The sequence below is a fragment of the Typopeltis vanoorti genome, chromosome 1 (assembly GCF_054136105.1).
Source record: "Typopeltis vanoorti isolate ZY-2024b chromosome 1, IOZ_Tvanoo_1.0, whole genome shotgun sequence".
Classification (NCBI taxonomy): Eukaryota; Metazoa; Arthropoda; class Arachnida; order Uropygi; family Thelyphonidae; genus Typopeltis; species Typopeltis vanoorti.
In genome coordinates this window covers 100968362-100992734 of record NC_143549.1, presented here as the reverse complement: position 1 = coordinate 100992734, position 24373 = coordinate 100968362, and the positions used below count along the sequence as shown (strand labels likewise).

The following is a 24373-nucleotide window of genomic DNA, read 5'->3' as shown; positions in this document are numbered from 1 at the left end:
GAATATGTGCACAGTGTTTAGCAACAATCTGAGTTCATTCTCTGATTTTGCATACAACTTCAGATCGTCCATGTATAAAAGGTGAGATATCTTTGCACTCTGCGTTGCTGCATCAGCCTTTTGAATGAAATTTCAGAATTTGGGCGTCGTTCAAGCTAAAGTTGGAACATTCGTTTCTGAAATCCCCTAACTGATGGGTTTGAACAGTAGAAGCACTGCATGACTTGTCTATTTTCAGCCATGCTCCACTTTTTCATAGTAAATACTTTTGAGTTCTGTGGATCTTGCTCCTGTAGTCCATTTGTCACTGGCTGTCCAGGAAGCCTAACATCCAGTGCGGTCCTTGGTAACCCACACGATGACCGATGCGGTATAGAGTTCTGATTTGTCTTCACCATTTTTAACTAGGGGTGGGCAGGTGCATGAGATAAAAAAATAGGTAAATAGGACAGAATCACCCCTAGCCCTCGAATACTCTAATAGCATTGGGGGGAAGGAGCAAGGTGAAAAGAAATACAGAGGGAAAGAAGAGTAGGGACCAGTCTACAGATAATATAACAGGTGTATATTACATGAAGTAAGGCGTGGTCCAGCTTCATATATATATATATATATTCCCTCCTCAGAAACTGGGCATCATCTCCACCCTTTCCCATCAAGCAAGATGTCTCATTTCCACAGAAGAATACCTTCAAACAGAGCTTAACTTCCTGAAAAACACCCTCTTGAATAATGGATATTCATCTCGTAACATCACTAAACGTTTGAGACCACGCCAGCAACCTCGACAAGAAGATGAAACCAACCCTATCATTCATATATAGTTACCATTTATCAGCTCTCTTAGCCCAAAACCATCTAGGATTATGAAGAAATTCAACATAAAGACCGACTATACCACTCTGCCAAAACTTCGTTCTTTTCTGAGTTGACCAAAACCAAAACACAACCAAATGCATTTTCCTGGTGTTTATAAAGTTATGTGCGACTGTGGTCAACCTTATTTTGGCCAGACAGATAAATCTGTTTCACTTCATCTTGAGGAACATAGACGTGACATCTCCTACAGTAGAACATGAGCGAACGCCCTTTCCAGTCATGTTCTCTTCTCCGCAAACTCTAACCTCGAAGAACGGCCACACCAAGTTGATTGGGACCACACAACCAATTTATATATATGCAAGGATGAATTTGAAAGACGAATTATAGAATCAAAAGAAATAGTTCTGAACCCTTCACACGTGAACAACAATCTAAGCTACAATTTGCCTGATTCCCATAGCGCAGTAATCCAATACTGGCACTCTAAAATTAGCTGTCACACACATTCAACTCATGCCAACAGTAGTACGCAGTCACCTATTCAAATATGACTGTTGCTATTCTGCTTCTTTTTATTAAGCTGGAAAGTCCATGTTTTTTACCTCGTTATTTTTATAAGTCGTTATTTCTTACTCACCTGAAGAAGTCGGAAAACCAATGAAACTAGTTGTGATTTATTAAAGGTTTTTGTTATACTTTCTCGGGTTCTAGTCAGTTAAATTTTAATTTTATAAATGTGTACATCCCGAGTCAATCCTAACTACAACAATATATATATATATATATATATATATATATATCCTGATTGTTTCATGTAATTTTCATCATTTGTGGTCAGCATTTCATGCTTCTCTTAATTTTTTTTTACTATCCCTGGAAAGACATCGACTATGTGACACATCTTCCCAGATATTTCTTCTTCTATGTATACTAGTACAAATAGTTTCCTTCAAATAGCAGATGTAGGTAGAGAAGTGCTTAAGTTGAGTTGAATTATATTTCATAATAGATGTCAATAAATGTCTATAAAATTCAAACATTTAAAAGTTGTTTCAGCAAAGAATTTTTAATGCAACAGCCTTCTAAAGAATACTTGAGTGCAGGAAGGACATTGTTTTTAAACTACTGGAGAAAATTTGAGCTTAGCAGTTAAAACATAAAGGCATGACAGTGAGTCCTCCCACAATGAAGTCTTCTGTTCTCTACAGATGGCATAATGATGATGACAACAATAATAATAATAACAGTTATTATTATTATTCTGTGATTAAAGATGCATGAAGTGCTCATTTAAGTGCTCAGCTAACCTGTCTTGTATTGCTGTATTACTCTCCAAAATAATGGAGAAAGTTATCAGTAGTTACCTTCTTCACTTCCTAGAAGCTCATCAGTTAATCAGCAATTAATCTTCAGTTAATCTCCACCAGTATGGATTTTTCCAATCCAGATCCATGACTGATATCTTAGCCTACATCACCCACCCCTGGACATGTGCCATGGAAAGGTTCGGAAAAACTTGCTGTTGCCCTTGACATTTCCAAGACTTTTGATTGTGTTTGGCATCAAGACCTGCTTTGCAAATTGCCTTCCTTCAGTCTACCTGCCACTTTTTGTAACTGGATAGTCAGCTTTCTCTCTGGTCATTTACTATGTGTCATTGTAGATGGCACCCTGTCTTTGAGCTTTGCCACCAATGGAGAAGTACCTGAGGGATTTGTTTTCTCACCTATGCTCTTTTTCTTATATATAAATGACCTACTCTCAATGTCATCCCTGGAAACTGTATAAAGAGGGTGTGAGTAGGGGAATAAGAAGCAGGTTTTTTCATGCAGAGTTGTGAATGATTGAATGTCTTGCCTGAGAGTTTAACTTGTTGCAGAGAATTTGAGTGTGTTTAAAGCATGGTATGATGAGCTGTGTGTATGATAAAAGGACCTCCTAGATGAGTCTTTGACTCCATGGGGTCTTGGGTGATAATAATAATAATAATAATATCCACAGCTTTGTCGATGATAGCACTCTCTCCACTCCTCCTACTCCTTTGACAAACCACGTAGTTCCCAGACATCCCTTACATCAAGATTATCTGTAATCAGTATCTTAAACACTAATCTTCATACCATCCTTCAATGGGGCAAGGATAACCTAGCAACTGTCAATGCTACCAAAATGCAGTCTTGCCTTTTTTTTTCACAAAAAGGAATCTCAGCTCACCTTCCCTCATCTTCAGTAATACACACATCACCACAGGATGAATTATCACTCCTTGGACTGACATTTACCTCCAACCTCTCCTGGTACAAACACATCACATCAGTGGTTTCCTCAGCTTCTAAAAACTGGGCATTCTTTTCTGCTCAAGAAGCTGTTTTACATCCACCCAGCTACTAACCTTATATAAATCTCAAATCTGCCCATCTTTTGGGATGGTTCTCCTCAAACCTCCTTAAAAATTCTTGATGCTGTCCAGAGAAAAGGAATTCCACTTATAGATGACATTTTCCTCAAAGGATCACTTCAATCTCTATCTAACAGCCACAATGTTTCATCTCTGTGTCTCTTCTACAGATGCTGCCATGGTCACTGCTCCAGTGAATCATCATTTCTCCATTTGTTGTTAGGCCTGTTAAAATAAGAGCAGCAGCTGTTCAACATCTCCTTTCAGTAGACTTACCTTCACCATGATGTGTTTCTCAACAATTTCAACCTACAGCTCTTTAAGAAAAATGCCAATAGATTTCTTCTTTCACAATTTTTATCAGCACCTTATGCATGGCATTGATGTGCTATATGTTCTGTGATACCTATTATGTGTGGGATAAATATAAAAAAAAAAGGGAAAAAAATCAATCTACATTGTCATACAGGTCGAAACAGGAGGAAATACAATATATTTCCTTTTGTATGAATTCAGTTGCTGGAAACAAAAGACTGAAATTTGAGATATTTCTACATAAAGGATAGAAACTGTTAGATTTTATATATAAAGACAGTACAGAGGCAGATGAAAAATGTAGTAGAAAAAGCGATTTTTTTTTTATTTCTGTTGTTTCTTGTTCTAAACTTAAGTTTTACTTAGTTTGAATCTCTGGTCAGTTTAAATGCCTTTTTATTCTCTAATATTAATGAAGAGAATCAGGTGCAAATCTTAAGTATGTATTACCACTTGTAAGTTCTAATAATATATATATATATATATATATATATATATTGTTCTCCCCCCCCCCCGCAAATTAAGGATATTTGTTTGATTATAGAGATGTCTTGAAAGCTCAATTTTTTAATAGGTTAAATGATAATTCAGTGAATAAGTTATAAATAAATCATATAGATAATAAGTTATAAATAAATGTTAATTAAGTGAATAAGTGCAGCTTGCAAGTAAATACATAGAAAGTCAATTTATTGTTTAGTTTCAGTTCTTTTTTATTTATTTATTTATTTAAAAATTAAGATTTAACCCACTCAGAATTTAAGAAAAAAAAATGCAGTTGAATTATGTCTTAATATATAAGGACGTAGTCAGTTATTTATTTACGCATATGGCTTTGTGAAAAAACTGGCAAGTAAAATGTACAATCACAATATCCAGTAACAAATGATGAAAAACTTAACATGTAAAAGTTCATTACATAAAAGGCACAAACTACTTTCCAAGTCTTCCTTTTTTTTAAAAAAAAACAAAAGTAATTACAACTACAGAACAATGTCCAGTCTGGATAGCCAATCCAAGGCCACATCCATCACTTTGTGGATGTCCTGATGGCCGCCACCATGAAATTGGCGCCTTGGGCAGTCGTACACAATACGAGTAATCGTCTGAGCCACGGGAGAATAATCACAATAAGGGTGGTCTAAAAGCCCCCATTTATGTAGTAGGCAGCCACATCTGCCCTGGTTAGTTCTGATCCTGTTGATTGATGACCAAATCTTCCTAGGAAGAGCAAAACCAGGCTGCAGAGCACAGGTTCTTCTACCAGGAAGCCATTTGTTGGGAGATTGTTGGACCAGTATTCTCTTCACATGTCAGGTGTTGATGCCAGAGCAGTTGAAGAGAGTTCGTCCATGGACCAGAGATGCTTTCTAGATTTTAGGCGACCAGGTGGATTTGTGAGAGTCTGGTGCAGGGGCAGGAGTGGGTTGCTCATTGCTTTATTAAATTCTTTAATCGAGGCTTGTCTTCTCCATATGTTTGGTGGAGCAATGTTAGATAGGACAGGCAGCCAGGAGAGAGAGAGAGAGAGAGAGGGTTGCTTCTCACTGTCCCACTAATTGTGCGCATGTAGAGTTTATCTGGGTGTCTATAATGTTGGTGTGTGCACTTCTTTCCCAGACAGGGGCACAATATTCTGCTGCAGAGAATGAGAGGGCTAGTGCAGACGACCTTAGGACTTCTGCAGCACCACAACCCCAAGTTGTTCCAGCAAGCCTTGAAATGATATTGTTTCTTGTTTTAATTTTGTTGGATAGGTTGGTGATGTGCCTTTTATAGGTTAGGCTTCTGTTCTGGCTCACTCCAAGGTATTTCAGGTGATGCTCGTGTTGTACCATTTTTCCACAGAAAGAAAGGTTGAGGAGTCGATTTGCCTCAGCATTGTTCAGGTGAAATACCGTGGACACAGTTTTTGTTGGATTCTGTGTACAAGGTTGATTCCAAGTTGGCAAAGGAGGTAGATTGATGTAGGATTGCTAGGTCATCAGCGTACATATGCTTGCTTGAGCTGGTATGTGGTAAGTCGTACACGTAGATGTTAAAAAGTAAAGGGGATAACACAGAGCCATGTGGGAGACTGTTGTGGAGGAATCTGGGCCTGCTCTTTTTTCTGCCAACATGAACCCAGATCTTTCTGTTGGAGAGAATGGATTCAAAAAGCTGGAAAGTTTTTTTGCACCTTATAATATTTCCTAGCTTTACGAGGTGACCCCCTGATCCGGACTGTGTCATAACCTGATGTTAGGTCAATGAAAGTGGCTCCAGATTTCAGCTTCTTCTGGAAGCCTGCTTCAATCTGTGTTGTCAGGGCCAGAACCTGGTCACAGCAACTTCTTCCTGGCCTGAAGCCAGCTTGTTCAATCGGAAGTGCTCTTTCGATGAGTGGTGAAATTCTTTTAAGGAGAATTCTTTCAAAGAGCTTAAAGGTGGAGCTAAGCAAGGAGATAGGTCGTAGATTTTTCACATCATTTGGATCTTTCCCTGGTTTGGGCACGGCAATTATTTTGGTTTCCCACCACAGAGTTGGTAGTTTACCAGACATTTTATAATTTCTGAGAAAAAGGTGGCCAGCCATGTTTGGCATTGTTGACCAAGATGTTTTAGAAACTCAGGGAGGATACCATCCACTCCTGCAACCTTGCCATTCTTGGTGAGTTTTAAGGCTACCTGTACCTCTTCCCTGAGATATTGGGTGTACAAGTTCAGGAAGCTTGGATCCTGTCTTCAGGATTTGTCTGATGGAAGATTGCATTTTCCTGATAGAGCTGGAGACGTATCTTGGAGGTTTTCAATAAATGATTAGCCATTTGATCAGGAGTGATCTCTGTTGTTTTGTTTGTTGTTGGTTCTGCCCCACCTAATTTTCTCAGAAGTGACCAGCTTTTCTGGCTAGATGTGGTGAAATCGAGTTCATGGATGGTTGAGATCCATCTTTCCTTTCTGTTTTTATCCAGAGTTGCTATGAACTCCTTAGCAACAGTTGGGTCTTCGGTTTCCTCGTATTTGGCTAAAAGTTCTTCAGTTTTTCTACTCCAGCATGGAATATATTGTTTTCTGTAGCCTCTAGGAATAGTGGCTTTGGCTGCAGTTTTGATTAGTTTAACAAATCTAGGATAGCAATTAGGAGTGGGTGGAATTGCTCTAATGGTTTGCTTGATTTGTTTCTGAAATGCATTCCAATTGGACCTGCTAAGGTTCCATCTAACAATTGGTGTTCCACTGATGACTGGGATTGATGTGCCTGTCTCTATTAATGTAGGACAATGCTGACTATTAGGGAATCTGTTAAGGATGGTTCTGGTTGTTGGCAGAGGGTGATCTTCAGAGTCTTCAGTGACTATGCACAGATCTGGGGTGTAGGTTCTGTTCCGTCTAGCTGAGTGGAGAGTGCCCTCCTGCTTGGCATCGTAAATCAAATACAGGTTATATGTATCCATCCAGTTAACCAGATTATCACCATCCTGGTTGTTAGAGGAATAGCCTCCACATGGTGTGATGAGAGTTGAAGTTACCAACATAGATAGCCGGGTGAGGTGGTGGCAGATTCATCTGATCAGGCCAGGATTGTGATGGTGGTTTGTAGACATTATAGATGGTGGTATTTTGAACTTTAATACCTATGGAGTATTCTTTATCAGGTACACATTGGGTTATGTCCTTAAGGCCAGGCCAGATGTAGATTACCAGGCCATGCTTGGGATGGCAGTTATAAGATACGAGAATTAGGCCTGGGATCTTTAGTCTATTGAGCGCTGTGTCAAGCACATGGGTTTCCTGGAGCCAAGACGTCAATTGACCAAGATGACCAAGATGTTTAGGAAACATATTTTGAGAGAGTGTTATTTAGGGGGGACTGTAACTTATTTTTCGAAACTTGCCCTCCAATGGATGCATCAGAATAATTTACACCTATCTCTATATATTAGTGAATACATAGCGGCAACCCGCATGTGCAGAACTGTTTCAAATGGCTCATTATCTTTGAATGCATGAAATTTCATTTAAAAAAAAAATTCTCTGGTCTACTTGCTTGGTTACATAGTCAAATCTGAGATTTATTGGTGTGTAGCTGACATTGTACCAATTTATTAAAAGAAAATACAACTGAATGCAATAATTGGAGAGAAATTTACTTACTGAGTATTTTATGAAGATTTATACAATCATACTCAAGAAATTCAATGGAAGCGACGCTTGCATCTTCTGGGCTAGGCTGCCCAAAGATAGACTTATAGTTCAAGTCTAGTTGCCAACTGGAGGAACTTTTTCTAAGCCTTTCTTCAACCAGTTCCTGATCTCTGCCATGCACAAGTGGGTTTTTTTATCCTGGAAACTTTTAATGCTATTTTATAGCCCTTCTTTTTCCAGGTGTGGCACTCGAAATATTCTATTGAATGCCATTTTACCACATTAGCTCTTCAGTCAAAAAAAAAAAAGTTTGCCCAAGCGCTTTAAGAAGTGTAAAGAGGATGTAGCAGATGATGCTCGAAGAGGGATGACAACAAATGACTAGTGGGTTCAAATTGGCAAACAAAGTGTGCACCGTTTGTTAACTAGTCACCATAGATTAACACTGCGAATGCTAGAAAGTGAATTAAATGTGAATAAGAAATGAATAAGGGCCTATAATTGCCACAGAACTGGGAAAAAAAAGAAAAGATAAGTGCATCTTATTTCACACTATTTGATGATTGGATGCTTGTAAGGAAGGCCTGTGCAGCTCAGTGGAAGTGGTGCTTGCATCCTGTGTACTAGGCTGCCCAAAGATAGACTTAAGTTCAAGTCTAGTCGTCAACTGCAGGAATTTTTTCTAAACCTATCTTTGACTGGTTCCCGAGTTAGTCAATCTCTGGCATGAGCAAGCGGGTATTTTTTCCCAGAAACTTGGGTTTTTCATACTGCAAACTCAAATTGACCAGAACCCACATTATATCAGACAGTAATATATCCTATTAGGGTTAGGTACCAAGAGATGGGAGCACTTGTTTGCTGGTCTCTTCAACAATGGCCACCTATGATTATTGATAGACAAGGGCTAGCTATCTCTGGTTGGCTACCAGTGGAGATTGAACTGCCCACTCAGTCTCCAAAAGCTAGATAGGGTTTTAAGGCCTCACCTACTCCCTATAAGGGAATAAAAGGCATTATCTTATTATTATTATACCCAAGAAATACTAACAAAGTGGATTCCAAAAGAAGGGTAACGAGGCCGAGGACATCCTAAAAGAAGAAGGGACAATGAACAGTCAGAATTTGTTGGAAAATATTGGTCAACCATATTCAAGAACAAAGAAGATGGAAAGAGCTGGAGGAGGCCTTTGTTCAGCAGTGGACTGAAAATGGCTGAAAAGAAGAAGAAAACTCAAAAAAAAGGCCATGAAAAATGATCAGATGTAAAATTGGTAAAGAAATGAAATTTATGTCAGTTGGGAGATTGAAGACCAGATTTTTACATTATGATGAATAGTCATAAAATCATGGGAATATACTAAGGATTTTGCATATCATAAGGACCAATGGAACAGCTTATCAAGACAAAATCTTTATTCTGTAAATTGGGTATTATAAGGAGAAATGCATAACTTATTCTAATGTACTCAACAGTTAGAATTGATCATCATCATCATCATCAAATTCCTGACATTTACCCTCAAGGGGTACATGTACAGGATATGATAGTACTGCATGAAAAATTTACCTCATTACTAACTTCTTATCTACAATTTTCCTCCAAATCAGTCTGTTACTTGTCAAGGCCACAACATTATCAGATCTTATATTTTATAAAGATCTTATAAGGCACTTTGTACCGTATCAATCCACCTATATCTTGGTCTTCCTCTGGGTTGTTTTCCTGCCAACCTGGCAGAGAACACTTGTTTTGCTAATCTTTCCTCGCCCATTCTGTTCAAGTGACCATACCACCTGAGATTAGCTCTGCTAATGCATTCCTGGATGCTGACAATTTCAAGTTCTTTCCTAATATCCTCTTTTTTAATATGATATTGCCATTGATACCATCTGTTCATGCCTCTAATCTTTCTCAGGACTCTCATATCTGCAGTCTCTAGTCTTTGGTCAAGTGTTTTACTTCTGACCCAACTCTCAGATCCATAAATTAAAACTGGTTTGAACACTGTCTTGCATACAGCTAATTTAGTGTTCTGACTAATTTCTCTCTCATTCCATATAAATTTATTCAATTGACTTCCTACAATACCAGCTTTGTTGATTCTGTTGTCTATTTCTATATTTAATTTACCATGTTCAGTAAAAATCGTGCCTAAGTAGCTGAAATGTTTTACTTGTTCTACAGGCTCCCCATTCACAACACAGTTGACATTGAAAATGTTTCTGCCTATTTTCATTGTCTTTGTCTTTTTATTGCTGACCTTCATACCATATCTGTTACAACAGTTATTCAATTTAGTCAAGGAATCTTGCAAACTTGTAGTGGATTTATTTAGAAGTATAACATCGTCCACATAAAGCAAAGAGCTGACATTAACATCTCCAATTCTGATATCATGTTTAATACCACTTTCCTTCATAATATGATCCATATAGATAATGAATTACAGAGGGGATAATGTACATCCTTGTCTCACACCAGATTTAACATTAAACCATCTTCCTGTACTTCCTTCAATTCTAACTGCTGACTTGCAACTCAAATAAGACTAAGCATTGCTTGATATAATGCCCCACTGACACCATATAACTGTAGCGTATTGAATAGCTTCTCTCTTGGCACTTTGTCGTATGCCTTTTCCAGATCGACAAAACTTAAATACAGATCTTTGTTATTAAAAAAAATCCCAATAAAAGTATTTCCAGATCTTTGTTATATTCCCATGCTTTCTCAACTATTTGTCGTAAAGTGAAGATCTGATCCTGACAGCCTCTATTTGGCCTGAATCCGGCTTGTTCTTCACCAAGCTTTTCTTCCACAATTCTTCTCAGCCGTTTCTCAAGTATACTGGCATAAATTTCCCTACTGAGTATACACTCAGTAGGGAAATACCTCTGTAATTCTCACGTTCAGTTTTATTTCCATGCATTTTTGAAAATTATGGAGACAACTACCGTGTTTGAATAAAAACTTTATTTGAATATAACTAAAATCTACATTCGATTTAGACCTTTATGTCAAGGTCATCTTCTGGAGCATACAACTATACACAGGAAACCAGCTATACTGTAATCAAACTGGTTTGTTAAAGACACTGACCAACCGCTACAACAATTGTTGGCCTGACCTTTGGTGAGCGAAAAAAAAATAAAAAATAAAAATAAATAAAAAATAAAATAATAAAAATAAATAAAAAATAAAATAATAAAAAAAAATAAAAAATAAAAAATTATACATCAACACTAGAGTCCTATTATTAGTGTTGTCTACTATATACATATATTAACATCATTCCAGCCAGTTGGTATGGAATGGTTTCTAATACTAGCTAAGGATTGACTATAGTCCTGACTTATGTTGGATCTTTCATATTAGGTAGGCTGAATGTGTGCCATCCAGTGGGTGGTTTATCAGGATTTCGCAGGATTCCTTAAATTTCCTTTCGTACCAGGCTTTTATGCAGTGTAAGGAGCAGGTGCTTTTCCAGTTGATTAGGTGTAAGGTGTTGAGTGCGTGGTCTGAGAGGCCTGCTTCACCATAATGGTTATATTTAATGTGTCTAATGTGTTCTTTCTTGTGTATAGGGATTGTCCGTCCTGTTTCACCAACCAATGTATGGTAAGTTACAGGTGCAGCGGATGCAATAGACTCCAGGATGTGCTAATGGGAGGAGAGGATGCTTAGAGGAGGTGAGTATGGTTTTAAGTTTAGTGGGTGGTTTAGAGGTGGCATTGAGGTTAAAATGTTGTAGGATTCTGTTGATTTTTTCTGATAACCCTTTAATCTATGGGATGGCTATGGTTTTACTGTAATCTAGATTCGTTTTTGTTGTAGTTTTATGGAGTATTTTATTAACAGTATTTTTGTTATAGCCATTATTTATGAATGTGTCCCAAATGATTTTTAGTTCATGTTTCAGGGCTTGCTGGTTGGAGCAAATAGTTGTGGCTCTGTTTTTAAGGGTGTTAATGATTCCATATTTTTGGGTGGTGGTATGAATTAGCATACCACCACCTCTCAGACCACGCACGCAACACCTTACACCAAATCAACTGGAAAAGCACCTGCTCCTTACACAGCACAAAAACCTGGTACGAGAGGAAATTTAAGGAATCCTGCGAAATCCTGATAAACCACCCAAATATCAACAACAAAGATGGCATGAAAATTTCAAGGATCTGGATGACACACATTCAGCCTATCTAATATGAAAGATCCAGCATAAGTCAGGACTATAGCCAATCCTTAGCTAGTATTAGAAACCATTCCATACCAACTGGCTGGAATGATGTTAATATACGTATATAGTAGACAACACTAATAATAGGACTCTAGCGTTGATGTATAATTTTTTATTTTATTTTATTTTATTTTATTTTATTTATTTATTTTTTTTTTTTTATTATTTATTTTTTTTTATTTATTTTTATTTTTTATTTTTATTATTATTTTTTTCTCTCACCAGAGGTCAGGCCAACAATTGTTGTAGCGGTTGGTCAGTGTCTTTAACAAACCAGTTTGATTGTAGTATAGCTTGTTTCCTGTGTATAGTTGTATGCTCCAGAAGATGACCTTGACATAAAGGTCGAAACGTTGAATGTAGATTTTAGTTATATTAAACTAAAGTTTTATTCAAACGCGGTAGTTGTCTCCATAATTTTCAAAAATGCATTCGGATCACCGTGTAAGCCTAAAAGAAAGGATTCAGTTTTATTTCCCTTTTATATATCGGTACTATTAGAGGTCTACTCCAATCATCAGGAATTTGTCCCTCTGTCCAGGCCTTCTGAACTATGCAGTGCAGCGACTGTAAGACTTTTATACCACCATACTTCAGCATTTCTGGTCAAATATCATCTACTCCTGCTGCCTTTCCACATTTCAAGCCTTTGATGGCTTTTTCTACTTCCTGACTGTGCCTGTTGAGTGTTTTTTACCACTGTGCTATTACTGCTTGTTTCATTTAGCGATTTTTCGAAGTAATTACTCCATACTTCGAGGATATCTTTTTCTCCCATTTTCATGTCACCTTTATCATCTCTAACTCCTTTTACAGCACTCTTTCCTCCGTAAAGTTTAAGCAAGATTGTATGTTATTTCCACTGTTATTTACAATCTTTATGAACCAGATTATTAAGAAAAGTGGTATTAAATTGGATATTATGAGATTCCAATACTAAGATGGCAACTCTTTTCTGTTTCCAAGGTCTGATTGGAGTGGACTGATTAGGAGCTGTGATTGCAAATGATTCCATTAGCAATGTAGAAAAAGTGGCATGCAGTATGTTGATGTGTTGGATGATTTCAGTGGCAGGAAAGATTTGTACCTGCAGAATGGATTGCACTTGAATGGATTTGGTGTCAGAAGCTTGCAGAAATCATTGCTCAGTGAATGGGTAACTATAAATAGTCAGAGAACATCTGTTGGGATAGTTGCATGAGAACAATGAGAGAGAGAGAGAGAGAGAGAGTAATAATATGAAAGGGATGGCCATAAGAACAGTTAAAACTAGTTCTGTTGGACAAGAGTACTTCTTCAGCAATGCAGGAGGGAATTTGCTTGGGGAGTCAACTTGGGCTACTTATTTGAAATAGGTCAGGTTAAGAGTTGCTTGAATATTCATCATCTTGATGATTAGTTATCATATATGTTCATTCACTGATGCCAGAAGCATCAGGAATAAAGGGGAACAATTCCTAACATTAGAAAATGGAACTGGATCAAAAATTATTGGTTTTAAGTGACCTATGCTTGACAGAAGAGTATATATTTAGAGGAATAGAATGCACTGGGAACAGCATATTTAGATAAGATAGGCAGATTAAAAAGGGAGGAGAATATTGCTTTGTAAATGATCGTAGACAAATTGAATCCAGCTACAATAGGGATTGGGAATAATCGTTTTAGTATAAATACTACAGGCAATGGACTGGAGACTATTTGCTGTGAAATAGAGGTTTACTAATTGGATGCTACTGTAGACTAAGTGCATCTGAAAAAGACATATCAACCTTTTGAATACAAGATGGGTTTTCATTATGGGTGATTTCACCTATGGAGAGCCTGAAGGAGCTCCCATGATGAATTGCATAATCTCATGAAAGCTAAATAGTAAACAATGAAATTGTAACAACTGTAGCAATTCTGGTATTCTGAATTGCATAATATGCAATTAACATTTGTAATTTTTACCCATGTGAATAAACTATTTCATTAAAGAAGAAATAATTTATATTTGTGTGTTTTCTCTATTTTACCTTAGATGTTTTGCTGGAACAGATGTTGTTTCGTATTCCATCATTGGGAGAAGTGCAAGTAGATCGACTCTGCAACAGACCAGCAAGTTTCACACCTGACTGTAGATGGCTGTTAGGGGAAGTACCTGAGGTTAGTTTTAATTAAATAAATTGTCATATAAGTAGAAGTATTTGTAGCATAGCTAGATGTGAAATTTTTGATCAGAATATATGCACCATGTAATTTGATGCATGTGAATTATTTTATGGTGACACGAAAAGTGACACATTTTATCACTAAAGTTTAAAATAACATAAAATAACATAACAAATTTAAAATATGATAAAATTACCTAATAATACTTTATTTATTTCCAAGTGTGCATTTGTACAGAAAGGAAGCACAATATAAAATAATAAGGCACTTTGGAATTGGGGGTGGGGGAAGAGAGAGAGAAATAGAAGGAAATTATATGTACGATTACCCCCATTGATTTACTAATTTGCTGAGGACAGAGTTATTCAATCTGATTTTAATGAATGCTTATAGTTATTATTTAAATTAGAAGCATTGCTGCAGATAACACACTATGGAATTCTTTTCAAACTGAATTAACCTTTAATTAGTCACACCCTTGTTTTGTTATAAAATTAGTCACATGGGGCTATTTGATCCCAAAATTAAAGTTATGATATTTCTTTAATTTCTCAATATTTATCATGAAATGTTTTTATTTATTATAAAGGTTGATTTAGGTTAATAAAATGAAATAAACAAATCATTAATATTGCTTTCTTTTTATATTAATTATTAACATTTTTGATGTTAATAATTAATATAAATCCCATGCACTGCTAAGATGTTAGCAGTGCATGGGATAAAATCAGCAGGTATCTGAGGAAGGCAATATCAGAATGTATTCCTATGGTCAGGAAGACTAACAAGGCAGGCGTTAGATGGATGAGTAGTAGTAGTATCAGGCTTGATCTTCAAAAAGAAGAAAATGTTATGGAGGATTTACAAGAAGAAAGGCAATCAGTACACCCATGAGCAGTACAAGGCTCAAGCTAGGAAGGTTACCAGCATAGTAAGAAAAGCTAAATCAGATTATGAGAAGACCTTAGCCAAGGAGATCAAGGATAATCCCAAAGAGTTCTTCTGCTATGTGGCAAGTAAAAGGAAGAATGACTCTGGAAAGATAACCTTAGTGCATGCTGAAGGTATTGAGGTGACCAATTCAGATGTAATAGTAGAGTTACTGAGTGATCACTTTTCAAAAGTCCGTCACCCAAGTGAGGATATCTCTGTACCTGTAGCAATAACTAATGTGAGAATTGAAGTTAATAAATCAGAGGTATTGCAGTATATTGCAGAATTTAAATGCAAACACTGCTGTAGGTTTAGATGGAATATCAGCTCAGGTGTTGCGTGAATGTGGAAAGGAATTGTCAACACCTCTTACTTGGTTATTTAACTTAAGTTTGAACTCTAGTATGGTCCCTAGGGAGTGGAAGGAAGGCAAAGTAGTTCCTTTGCATAAAGGTGGCTCTGAAACTGCGGTAGTTAATTACAGACCAATCACCATCTCGGGAGTGGTGGTAAAAGCATCGGAAAAGTTGATTCAAGACAGAATTCAAGAATGGGTGGATCAGAATATGATACTCTATAGGAGCCAACCTGGTTTTGTTAAAGGTTGATCCTGCCTTAACAATTTATTAACTTTTTATAGAATGACATCTGAGTTGGACAAAAGAAATGGCTACACAGTGGTACTTCTGGATTTTGCTAAGGCTTTTGACAGGATACCCCATGGAATACTGTTGCTGAAATTGGAGCAGATGGGGATGGATACTAAAGTGGTGTATGGAGGAACAGAGTCCAGGATGAGCATCTGACCAGTGGTGTGCCTCAGGGCTCTGTGCTTGGACCGTTATTGTTTAATTTGTTCATAAATGATATAGGAAATGACTTAAATGGAGATATTCAATTGTTTGCTGATGATGCAAAGTTGGGTAGCACAATAAAAAATCAAGCTGATGTTGAGAGTTTGCATAATGATTTAAATAAGCTGGCAAAATGGGCAAAAGGTAATGGAAGTCAATTTAATGTGGAAAATGTAAAGTTATGCATTTTGGGATTAAAAGATTACCAGCTGTGGTACACAGCTGGTAATCCATCAATCTCTTGGTACTCCAAGAGATTGATGAGGCTAGGGACTTGGGGGGGGGGGGATATGGAGATGAAGTTCAGAGGGCACATTGCTAAGGTGTCCAAAATTGCACACACTAACATCCAGAGATAAAGAGGTTATTATTCCCCTTTATAAGGCATTGATACTTCCACATTTGGATTACTGTGGTCAAGTCTGGTCACTTGGATTCCTTGGAGATGAGGAGGTTGTGTAGAGGGTTCAGAGGAGAGTGACTAAGTTGGTTAGTGATACAAAAAATGCTCCCTACATTGATAGATTGATAGCTTGTGGATTGCAGAGGTTTGTTGATAGGCGGAGAAGAGAGGATATGATAGAAACATTTAAATTACTGAAAGGTTTTTCTAAGATTGATTTCTAAGATTGTGGTTAACAAGGGTGTGAGAACTAGATTTTTCTTGGAGGGTGGTGAATGAGTGGAAAGCATAGCCTGACTCAGTTGTGAGTTCTTCATCTGTAAATGAATTCAAGAAGAGGTATGATAGATATTATTTTGATAGTTTGGGTCTATTATGATGAGTCTACTAACTCCATGGAGATAATAATAATATTGCTACAGAATGACTTCTTACTTCAGTTCATGCCATCCTGACTTTCTCTGGATAATTAGTGATTCATGCAAGATGTATTACATACCCTTCCGAATCAATTAGAATAATCAAAGAAAATGTGTTGAATGATTTGCAATTCTAATTTATTGCATAGAAAATAATTATTACCAAATATGAATTAGCATAATCTAAATCTAAACATATTAATTATAAAAATCAAGTGTATATTAGGTCCAGCATTATTTCAAAGCCGAATGTAGCCAACTATGAAAGTTTCGAAAAAATAAGTTGACCAGAGACCTTACGGGAATACGCCCGCTGGCATTTACAAGTCGCTCTAGCGCAGACCACCTTAAAAAAACATGAATGCCAAGGCGTCCATATAGTCACTTTCTAATTTGATCCATTTTTGATAAGGTTTCATTCACTGGCCTGACGCTGTTTTGAACTTTTGGCTCTTTAGCTAATGTAAACACATAAAAATGTAATAATTCAAAATATTAGAATATTCCAAATTTTTCTAATTGGTTTTGAGGAGAATATAGAAATAGCATACGTTTCAGTAGCTGTGGGACTGACTCATGTGTGAGGAATCATTTGCTAAACATGGTTCAAACGTATGATATATCAGAAGCTAAGAAATATCATATGGTGTCTACACAAAGAAGGCGAAATCATCAGTTTATAGCTGAAATTGAAATGTTCTCAAGCAAGCATGAGCAGAGTATTGAGACAGTATTCTAATAACCAGAGTTTTCAAAATAATCGCTGAAATAGTGGTCGAAATGTAATGACTACATCAAGAGATGAGAGGAAACTGAAGAATATAGTGAAAACATTTTTGAAAATTATGGAGACAACTACCGTGTTTGAGTAAAACTTTAGTTTAATATAACTAAACTCTACATTCGACGTTTCCACCTTTATATCAAGGTCATCTTCTGGAGCATATGCACTATATACAGAGAACAAGCTACACTACAATCTATCTGATTTGTTAAAGTTACTGACCAACTGTTACAACAATTGTTGGCCTGACCTCTAGTGGAAAAAAATAAAAATAAATAAATAAATAAAATAGAATATACATCAACGCTAGAGTCCCATTATTAATATTATCTGTTGGTTGTAGAATTACATTGGGCACAACAGCACGTCTATGTGTGTGTGTGTGTGTGTGTGTGTGTGTGTATATATATATATATATATACATACTAGGGGCTATCCCCCTGACGCCTATGCCCCCCCCCCCAATGTTCCAGAATGGTAGGCCGGTTCTCCTTGAATTCTGATCACTCGAATTTTGAATACTCGACACTCAGGGTAGCCCCTGAGTGTCGAGTCTTCAAGGGGGGGGCTCCACCTCCCTGGTGCCTATGCCGCCCAATCTCCCGTGTTCTGAACTGGTAGGCCGGTTCTCCTTTTCTGATGACTCGAATTTTCAAGACTCGACACTCAGGGTAGCTCCTGAGTTTCAAAACTTTTCAAATAACTTGACAAAAACGTTACATAAAAACGTTACAAAAAAAAACGCATATAAACGTTACACAAAAACGTTTCAGCCTACATCTCTTTCAAGCTGACATCACATCCGTTACCAATTTCAGCTTATCATTTTATAGTATAGAGTAGATATACATATATTTACAATATGATTATACATGTACATTCTAACCAGTTGGTATGGAATGGTTTCTAATACTAGCTAGAAGTTGGCTAGGGTCCTGACTTATGCTGGATCTTATGTATTAGGTAGGCTGAATGTGTACTATCCAGATTCTTGGAATGTTCATGGCGCCATTGTTGATATTTGGGTGGTTTATCAGAATTTTACAAGCTTCCTTAAATTTCCTTTCATACCAGGTTTTTGTATGGTGTAAAGAATGGGTACTTTTCCAGTCGATTTGGTGTAAGGTGTTGAGCACGTGATCTGAGAGGCTTGCTTCACCAAAATGGTTATATTTATAGTTATATTGCATCCGCTGTACCTGTAACTTGCCGTACATTGGTGAAACAGGACGTACAATCCCTATACGTAAGAAATAACACATAAGACATTAAATATAACCATTTTGGTGAAGCAGGTCTCTCAGATCACGCACTCAACACCTTACACCAAATCGACTGGAAAAGCGCCCACTCTTTACACCATACAAAAATCTGGCACGAAAGGAAATTTAAGGAAGCCTGCAAAATTCTGATAAACCACCAAAATATCAACAACAATGGTGGCATGAACATTCCAAGAATCTGGATGGCACACATTCAGCCTACCTAATACATAAGATCTGGCATAAGTCAGAACTCTAGCCAACTTCTAGCTAGTATTAGAAACCATTCCACACCAACTGGTTGGAATGTATAAGTATAATCATATTGTAAATATATGTGTATATATATATATATATATATATATATATACACACACACACACACACACACACACATAGACTTGTTGTTGTGCCCAATGTAATTCTACAATCAACAGATAATATTAATAATAGCACTCTAGCACTGATTTATATTCTATTTTATTTATTTATTATTATTTTTTTTTTCACTAGAGGTCAGGCCAACAATTGTTGTAATGGTTGGTCAGTAACTTTAACAAACCAGATAGATTGTAGTGTAGCTTGTTCTCTGTATATAGTGCATATGCTCCAGAAGATGACCTTGATATAAAGGTGGAAACCTCGAATGTAGAGTTTAGTTATATTAAACTAAAGTTTTACTCAAACATGGTAGTTGTCTCCATAATTTTCAAAAATGTAGTCGGATCACCATGCAAGCCTAAAAGAAAGAATATAGTGAAGAAAAACCACTTCCGAAGTGCAAGTTATTTTCACATGGGACGGAAAGAACTAGGAGTGAATGTGTCTAAATCTACGATGTTGAGATGACTTCCCAAATTGGGTTTTAAATCATGCGTGCCTAAAATGAAGCCACTTATGACTTCCAAGCAAAAGATGGCTAGAGTTGTTGTTGTAAGCAAAGACTGTTGTGTGGTCAAGAGGACTGGAAAAAAAGTTACTGTTTTGTAATGAAAGTATGTTTTGTGTGTTATGGTCATCAAGGGATACGTGATTGGTGTCTGAAGCAAGAAAAATTTGATAAAGAATGCATGAAATATGTAGAAAGTTTTTTACCTTGGATGTATATTATGTTAAAGATACCAAACAATTTTATAAGCTTGGTTTTTTTTAAACCTTTTTACTTGCTTACTTGAGAAAAAGGATTAAAAAACCTAGCTTATAAAATTGCCTGTTATACATTGGCTGTGGGTTTGAATCCCACCATGGGCATGGATGTTTGTGATTGTCTGTGAAAATACTAGTGGTGGTGGGTAGGCAGTAGATGGCGCTGGTATAGACGATGATGGAGAGATGGAGAGTTGGTGCCCTCCCTCGATGAGTCGTAGGACTCCCTGGAGGTGTCATGTAATAATAATAATAATAATAAATTAGAATTGCAAATCATTTAACATATTTTCTTCGATTATTCTAATTTTTTGATTCAGAGGTGTGCTACACTTAACAAATGACATGTTAGATTTTCAGCGTATATCTTTGGCCCTCATCACAGTTACAGACATACGAAAGAGAAGCCATTTCAAAAATAACTTCTAATCTAATGGTTAATTATTTTGTCAATTTGATGATAGCATGTTGTTATGAGATCATTTCAAAATCAGTGTATGTCTTTAAGAAGTTTTTAAATAAGATGGTCATTATCAGTATAAAAATATTTTCTAGAGATATGTGGATTACATTCATAAAATTTGTAACATTTTCAGAATAAATAAGCCTTTATGAAAAATTTCAATGCTTGGTGGAACCCAACCCAGAGTGCGAAGTAGCTAAAAAAAGATCAAGACAGAGCATGGGGTATATTTCATTGATATCCCACCACAAACTTAATAGCATTTTTTAATTTATTATTTATTTGACACCTCCAGGGAGTCCAAGTACTCATTGAGGGAGAACATCTGCTCTACAACTCTGTCTTCTCCATTCAATCACCAACTGACCGCAACTACACCAACTCCATCTATCACCGACCACCACCACTCGTATTTCCACAGACAATCACAAACAACCATGTCCACAGCGGGATTCAAACCTGCAGCCTTTTGGCTGGAGAACGGATATACTCCACTCGGTCAACCAGGCCGGCTTAAACATACTCGGGCCAAACCAAGTTACATGAGATGCCAGAATTGAAAACAATTCTAGATCCAATTTACATCATTAATTAATCAAACAACCAGCACAAAAATTGTATGAAATGAAATCTGAAAGATTGAAAGGTAGATGCAAACATCATTTCTCTGTGCGCTGCTTTTCTAAGTAGTCCATGCTAAGGCAACTCATGAATACCAGTGAGTGTATTCCTGCAAGCTCTCTGGTCAACTTATTTTTATGAAACTTTCATAGTTTCTACATTCGACTTTGAAATAATGCTGGATATAATATCCATTTTACTAATATATTTTGCATTGCTGAACTGAAGCCTTTTGGCTCTTTATTTTAGTAACAATGGTTTCTCTACCCTGAAATATAATGGCTGATCTCAAACTTATTGCAGATACTTTGGGAGAAAACTTTCAAAGAATCTCAGCAACTTTTTTCATATCCTCCTGATTTTTTCATATTGAAACAGCAAAAGAGAAACAACAGCTATCTTTTGTACCAAGATACCATTGTACAATCAGCCATTAAGAAGGAACTAAAATGAGCTCTTTTCCTGTGCACCAGTGCACTCTGGAAGATGTTATCAGACTCAAACAAATTGCATGCCATTTTTACAAAGAATTAATTTATTCAAACACATTTGATTATAAATTTGTTTAAATGTAGATGCCACTTCATAGATACTAAACCTTGTATATACATTTTATTTACTCATTTATCTTCTTATTACTATTTATTAATATCTTTTATATATAACTGTTTATGAACATCTTGTGTAGACAAAAGTGATCTGTACAAGGTATTAATAATCTATTGTGAGTTAATACTTACATTATGAGGTTCCAAGACTGAAGTAGCAAATTATATTCCAATCATTATATCAGGAGTGGTGATTAAGGTATTGGAAAAGATGACAAAATTCAGGACAGGAACAGCAGGAATATAGGGGCAGCATAATTTTGTGAAGTATAGGTCTTGCTTTATCTTATTTTTTTATACTTTGCAAGCATGTTTGACAGAATATGCAGTTGAACTCTTTTCCATAAACTGGACTAAATGGGATATGAAACTAGTGATTTAGGTAAGAGGGTAGCTGATGGACAGCTATCAAAGAATAGGATATGGCAAAATTAAATTTAGGAGAAGGCAGGTGCCTAGTGGTGTACAACAGGACTAAGTACTTGATCTTTTGCTGTTTAATTTGTACATTGATATGTGAAATGATTTAAAGGGAAATATTCAGTTGTTTTGCTAAAGATGCAAAGCTAGGAAGAGTGATACTCATGAAGATGATGTAGAGATCTCCTGCAGATGACTTAGCTAGACTGGCAGTATGGGCAAAGGATATGAACTGCCAGGTGAAATGTGGTGAGGTGCAAAATCATCCTCATGATAAGGATGAAGAGAACACAAGCAATGTTCTCTTCAACTATTGAAGGAACTGAACTGCAAGAAATTGATGGGACGAGGGATTTGAGGGTGATTGTAGACAGGAAGTTGAAGTTTAGAGGTCATTGTAAAGGTGGCCAAATCACATCAGATTATTGTTGAAGAACACACTGATAAGCAGGGATGAGGAGGTATTATTCCCCTTTTTGAGATTTAGTTAGGCCACATATGCACAGATCTGGTCATTCGGGTTCCATGGAACAAAGTAACGAAAAGGATCCAGAAGCGAGTGACCAAGATTGTATGAAACTCTCTATTGAAGGTTTGTGGACTTCAAAGCTAGTTGATAGAAATTGAAATTTTTCACTTGGCTATACTATAAATTAAAGATGCCAAGATATTATATTCTTGGTTTCATCCTTTAAGTTTAAACAAAAAAAGTTTGTGCATGAAGTTACTTCACACACAATGAATAATCAAAAAAATTATTTTGAATGCTCATGCTTGAGTCAAGGACAGAAACAATAATAATTTAATTTCTTGTTAAGTATGATTATAAGAAAAAAAAATCTTGCTACACATGAGATGAACTATTGCATCTGCAAGAACTTAGATAGAGGAAGAAGAGGCTTGCTAAATTATTGAAATAATATTCACTCATTTATTGCATATTTTAACCATTTTGCTTTAAGTGAAGATGTCTGAAATAATAATAATATCCCAGTCCAAACAGCAGATGAGGTGTGAGTTATCTTTGGTTGCTAGAAAAGCAAGAGTTACCTCCAAACTGTAGCAAGTGGAAGCTCCTGTCAACTAAATAAATGAAGGTCGTTTGCTAACTTCAGTTCTTTTTTAAAAAAATGATTTTTTTTTTTGTGTGTGTGAAAGGCATTTCATATGTTTGAGCATACTACAAGGGGCTGATAATTTTGTATGAATAAAGTTGCAACTGTTGTTTTTCAGAAAGAAATTTAGCTGACATTTAAAAAGAAAGCACCTACAGTATCTTGTATTTTATGATAATTAAACTTTTTTTTTTGTATAGTGGTATTAGAGGTGCATTTGCAAGCTATTACAACAAATAAAATAATTACACTTAGATTAAAAATGTAAATAATAAATGATATTGCTTAATTCTTTATCTAAGTGTAAGTAAACAAAGTTTGCATGTGAAGATTCTTCACGACTTTATTTACTTTATGGTATATTTTGCTTGTCATTCTTTAGATACAGAATTATTTTGTAGCTAGTGGAACAAAATCTATTGGAATAGAAGCAGCTGGTGGAGTAGGGAAGATAACAGCTCAGTGGATAGTTGAAGGCGAGCCAGCTTTGGATATTTGGGATTTGGATGTTCGGAGATTTTTGGGAGCACATAATAATCGATTATTTTTAAGGGATAGAATGCAAGAAGTACCAGGTGAATCTTCAAACAGAACTTATTCTTATTTCTGTTTGTAAAATTTCTGTAAATTGTTATTGTTGTTGATTAAAAAAAAATGAGAATCTATTTATTTACAGAGGTGATCATGACATCGTGTTAAGTCAGTGATGCTAGGCCCAGAAGAAAGATTATTATATGTTTCATTCTAGTCACCAAATATATCAACTTTTTCTGCCTTTTATCAGTCAGTTCCAAAGTCAGTTCCTCGTGCACAGGCAACGAGGAACTAACTTTGGAATTGACTGAGATGGTAGCACGATACTTTGTGCTTGTTCCTAGTTAGGAATTTATGGAGACACAACACATGTGTTAAAATAATTACTTTACTTAATATTAGGAAAGTAACATTCGGCGTTTCGACCTCTGTATTAAGGTCATCATCTGGAAAATACATATGCATAAGAACTAAGCTACATGCTACTGCACTATACAAAGGTAAAAGGAATCTAATTGTTCATTAATATTTTACTTAGCCTGATCTCTTCTGGAAAAACTAAATTAATAATATTAAATTTTAAAAAAATTATAAATAGATTAAAAAATTAAATAAAAAAAACCCAGATAAGTATAAAAATAACTTAATTGAATTTAAAAAAAATAAACACATAAAATATTTTTTATCATCATCATCATCAAATTCCTGCCATGTACCCACAAGGGGTGTACAGGATATGATAGTACTACA

The 24373-nt window shown here is 36.2% G+C and overlaps 1 protein-coding gene across 7 annotated transcripts in view; it reads left to right on the top strand.

Moving 5' to 3' along the window:
* LOC150110256 (pyruvate dehydrogenase phosphatase regulatory subunit, mitochondrial) overlaps window positions 1–24373 on the top strand; it is a 366839-nt gene that overhangs the window by 129513 nt on the left and 212953 nt on the right. For all 7 annotated transcript variants that reach the window (XM_090398625.1, XM_090398618.1, XM_090398634.1 and 4 more), the window contains exons 10-11: window positions 13931–14055; window positions 23472–23664. In XM_090398625.1, coding sequence (XP_090254751.1) covers window positions 13931–14055; window positions 23472–23664 — 318 coding nt within the window. The remainder of the gene's footprint in view (window positions 1–13930; window positions 14056–23471; window positions 23665–24373) is intronic.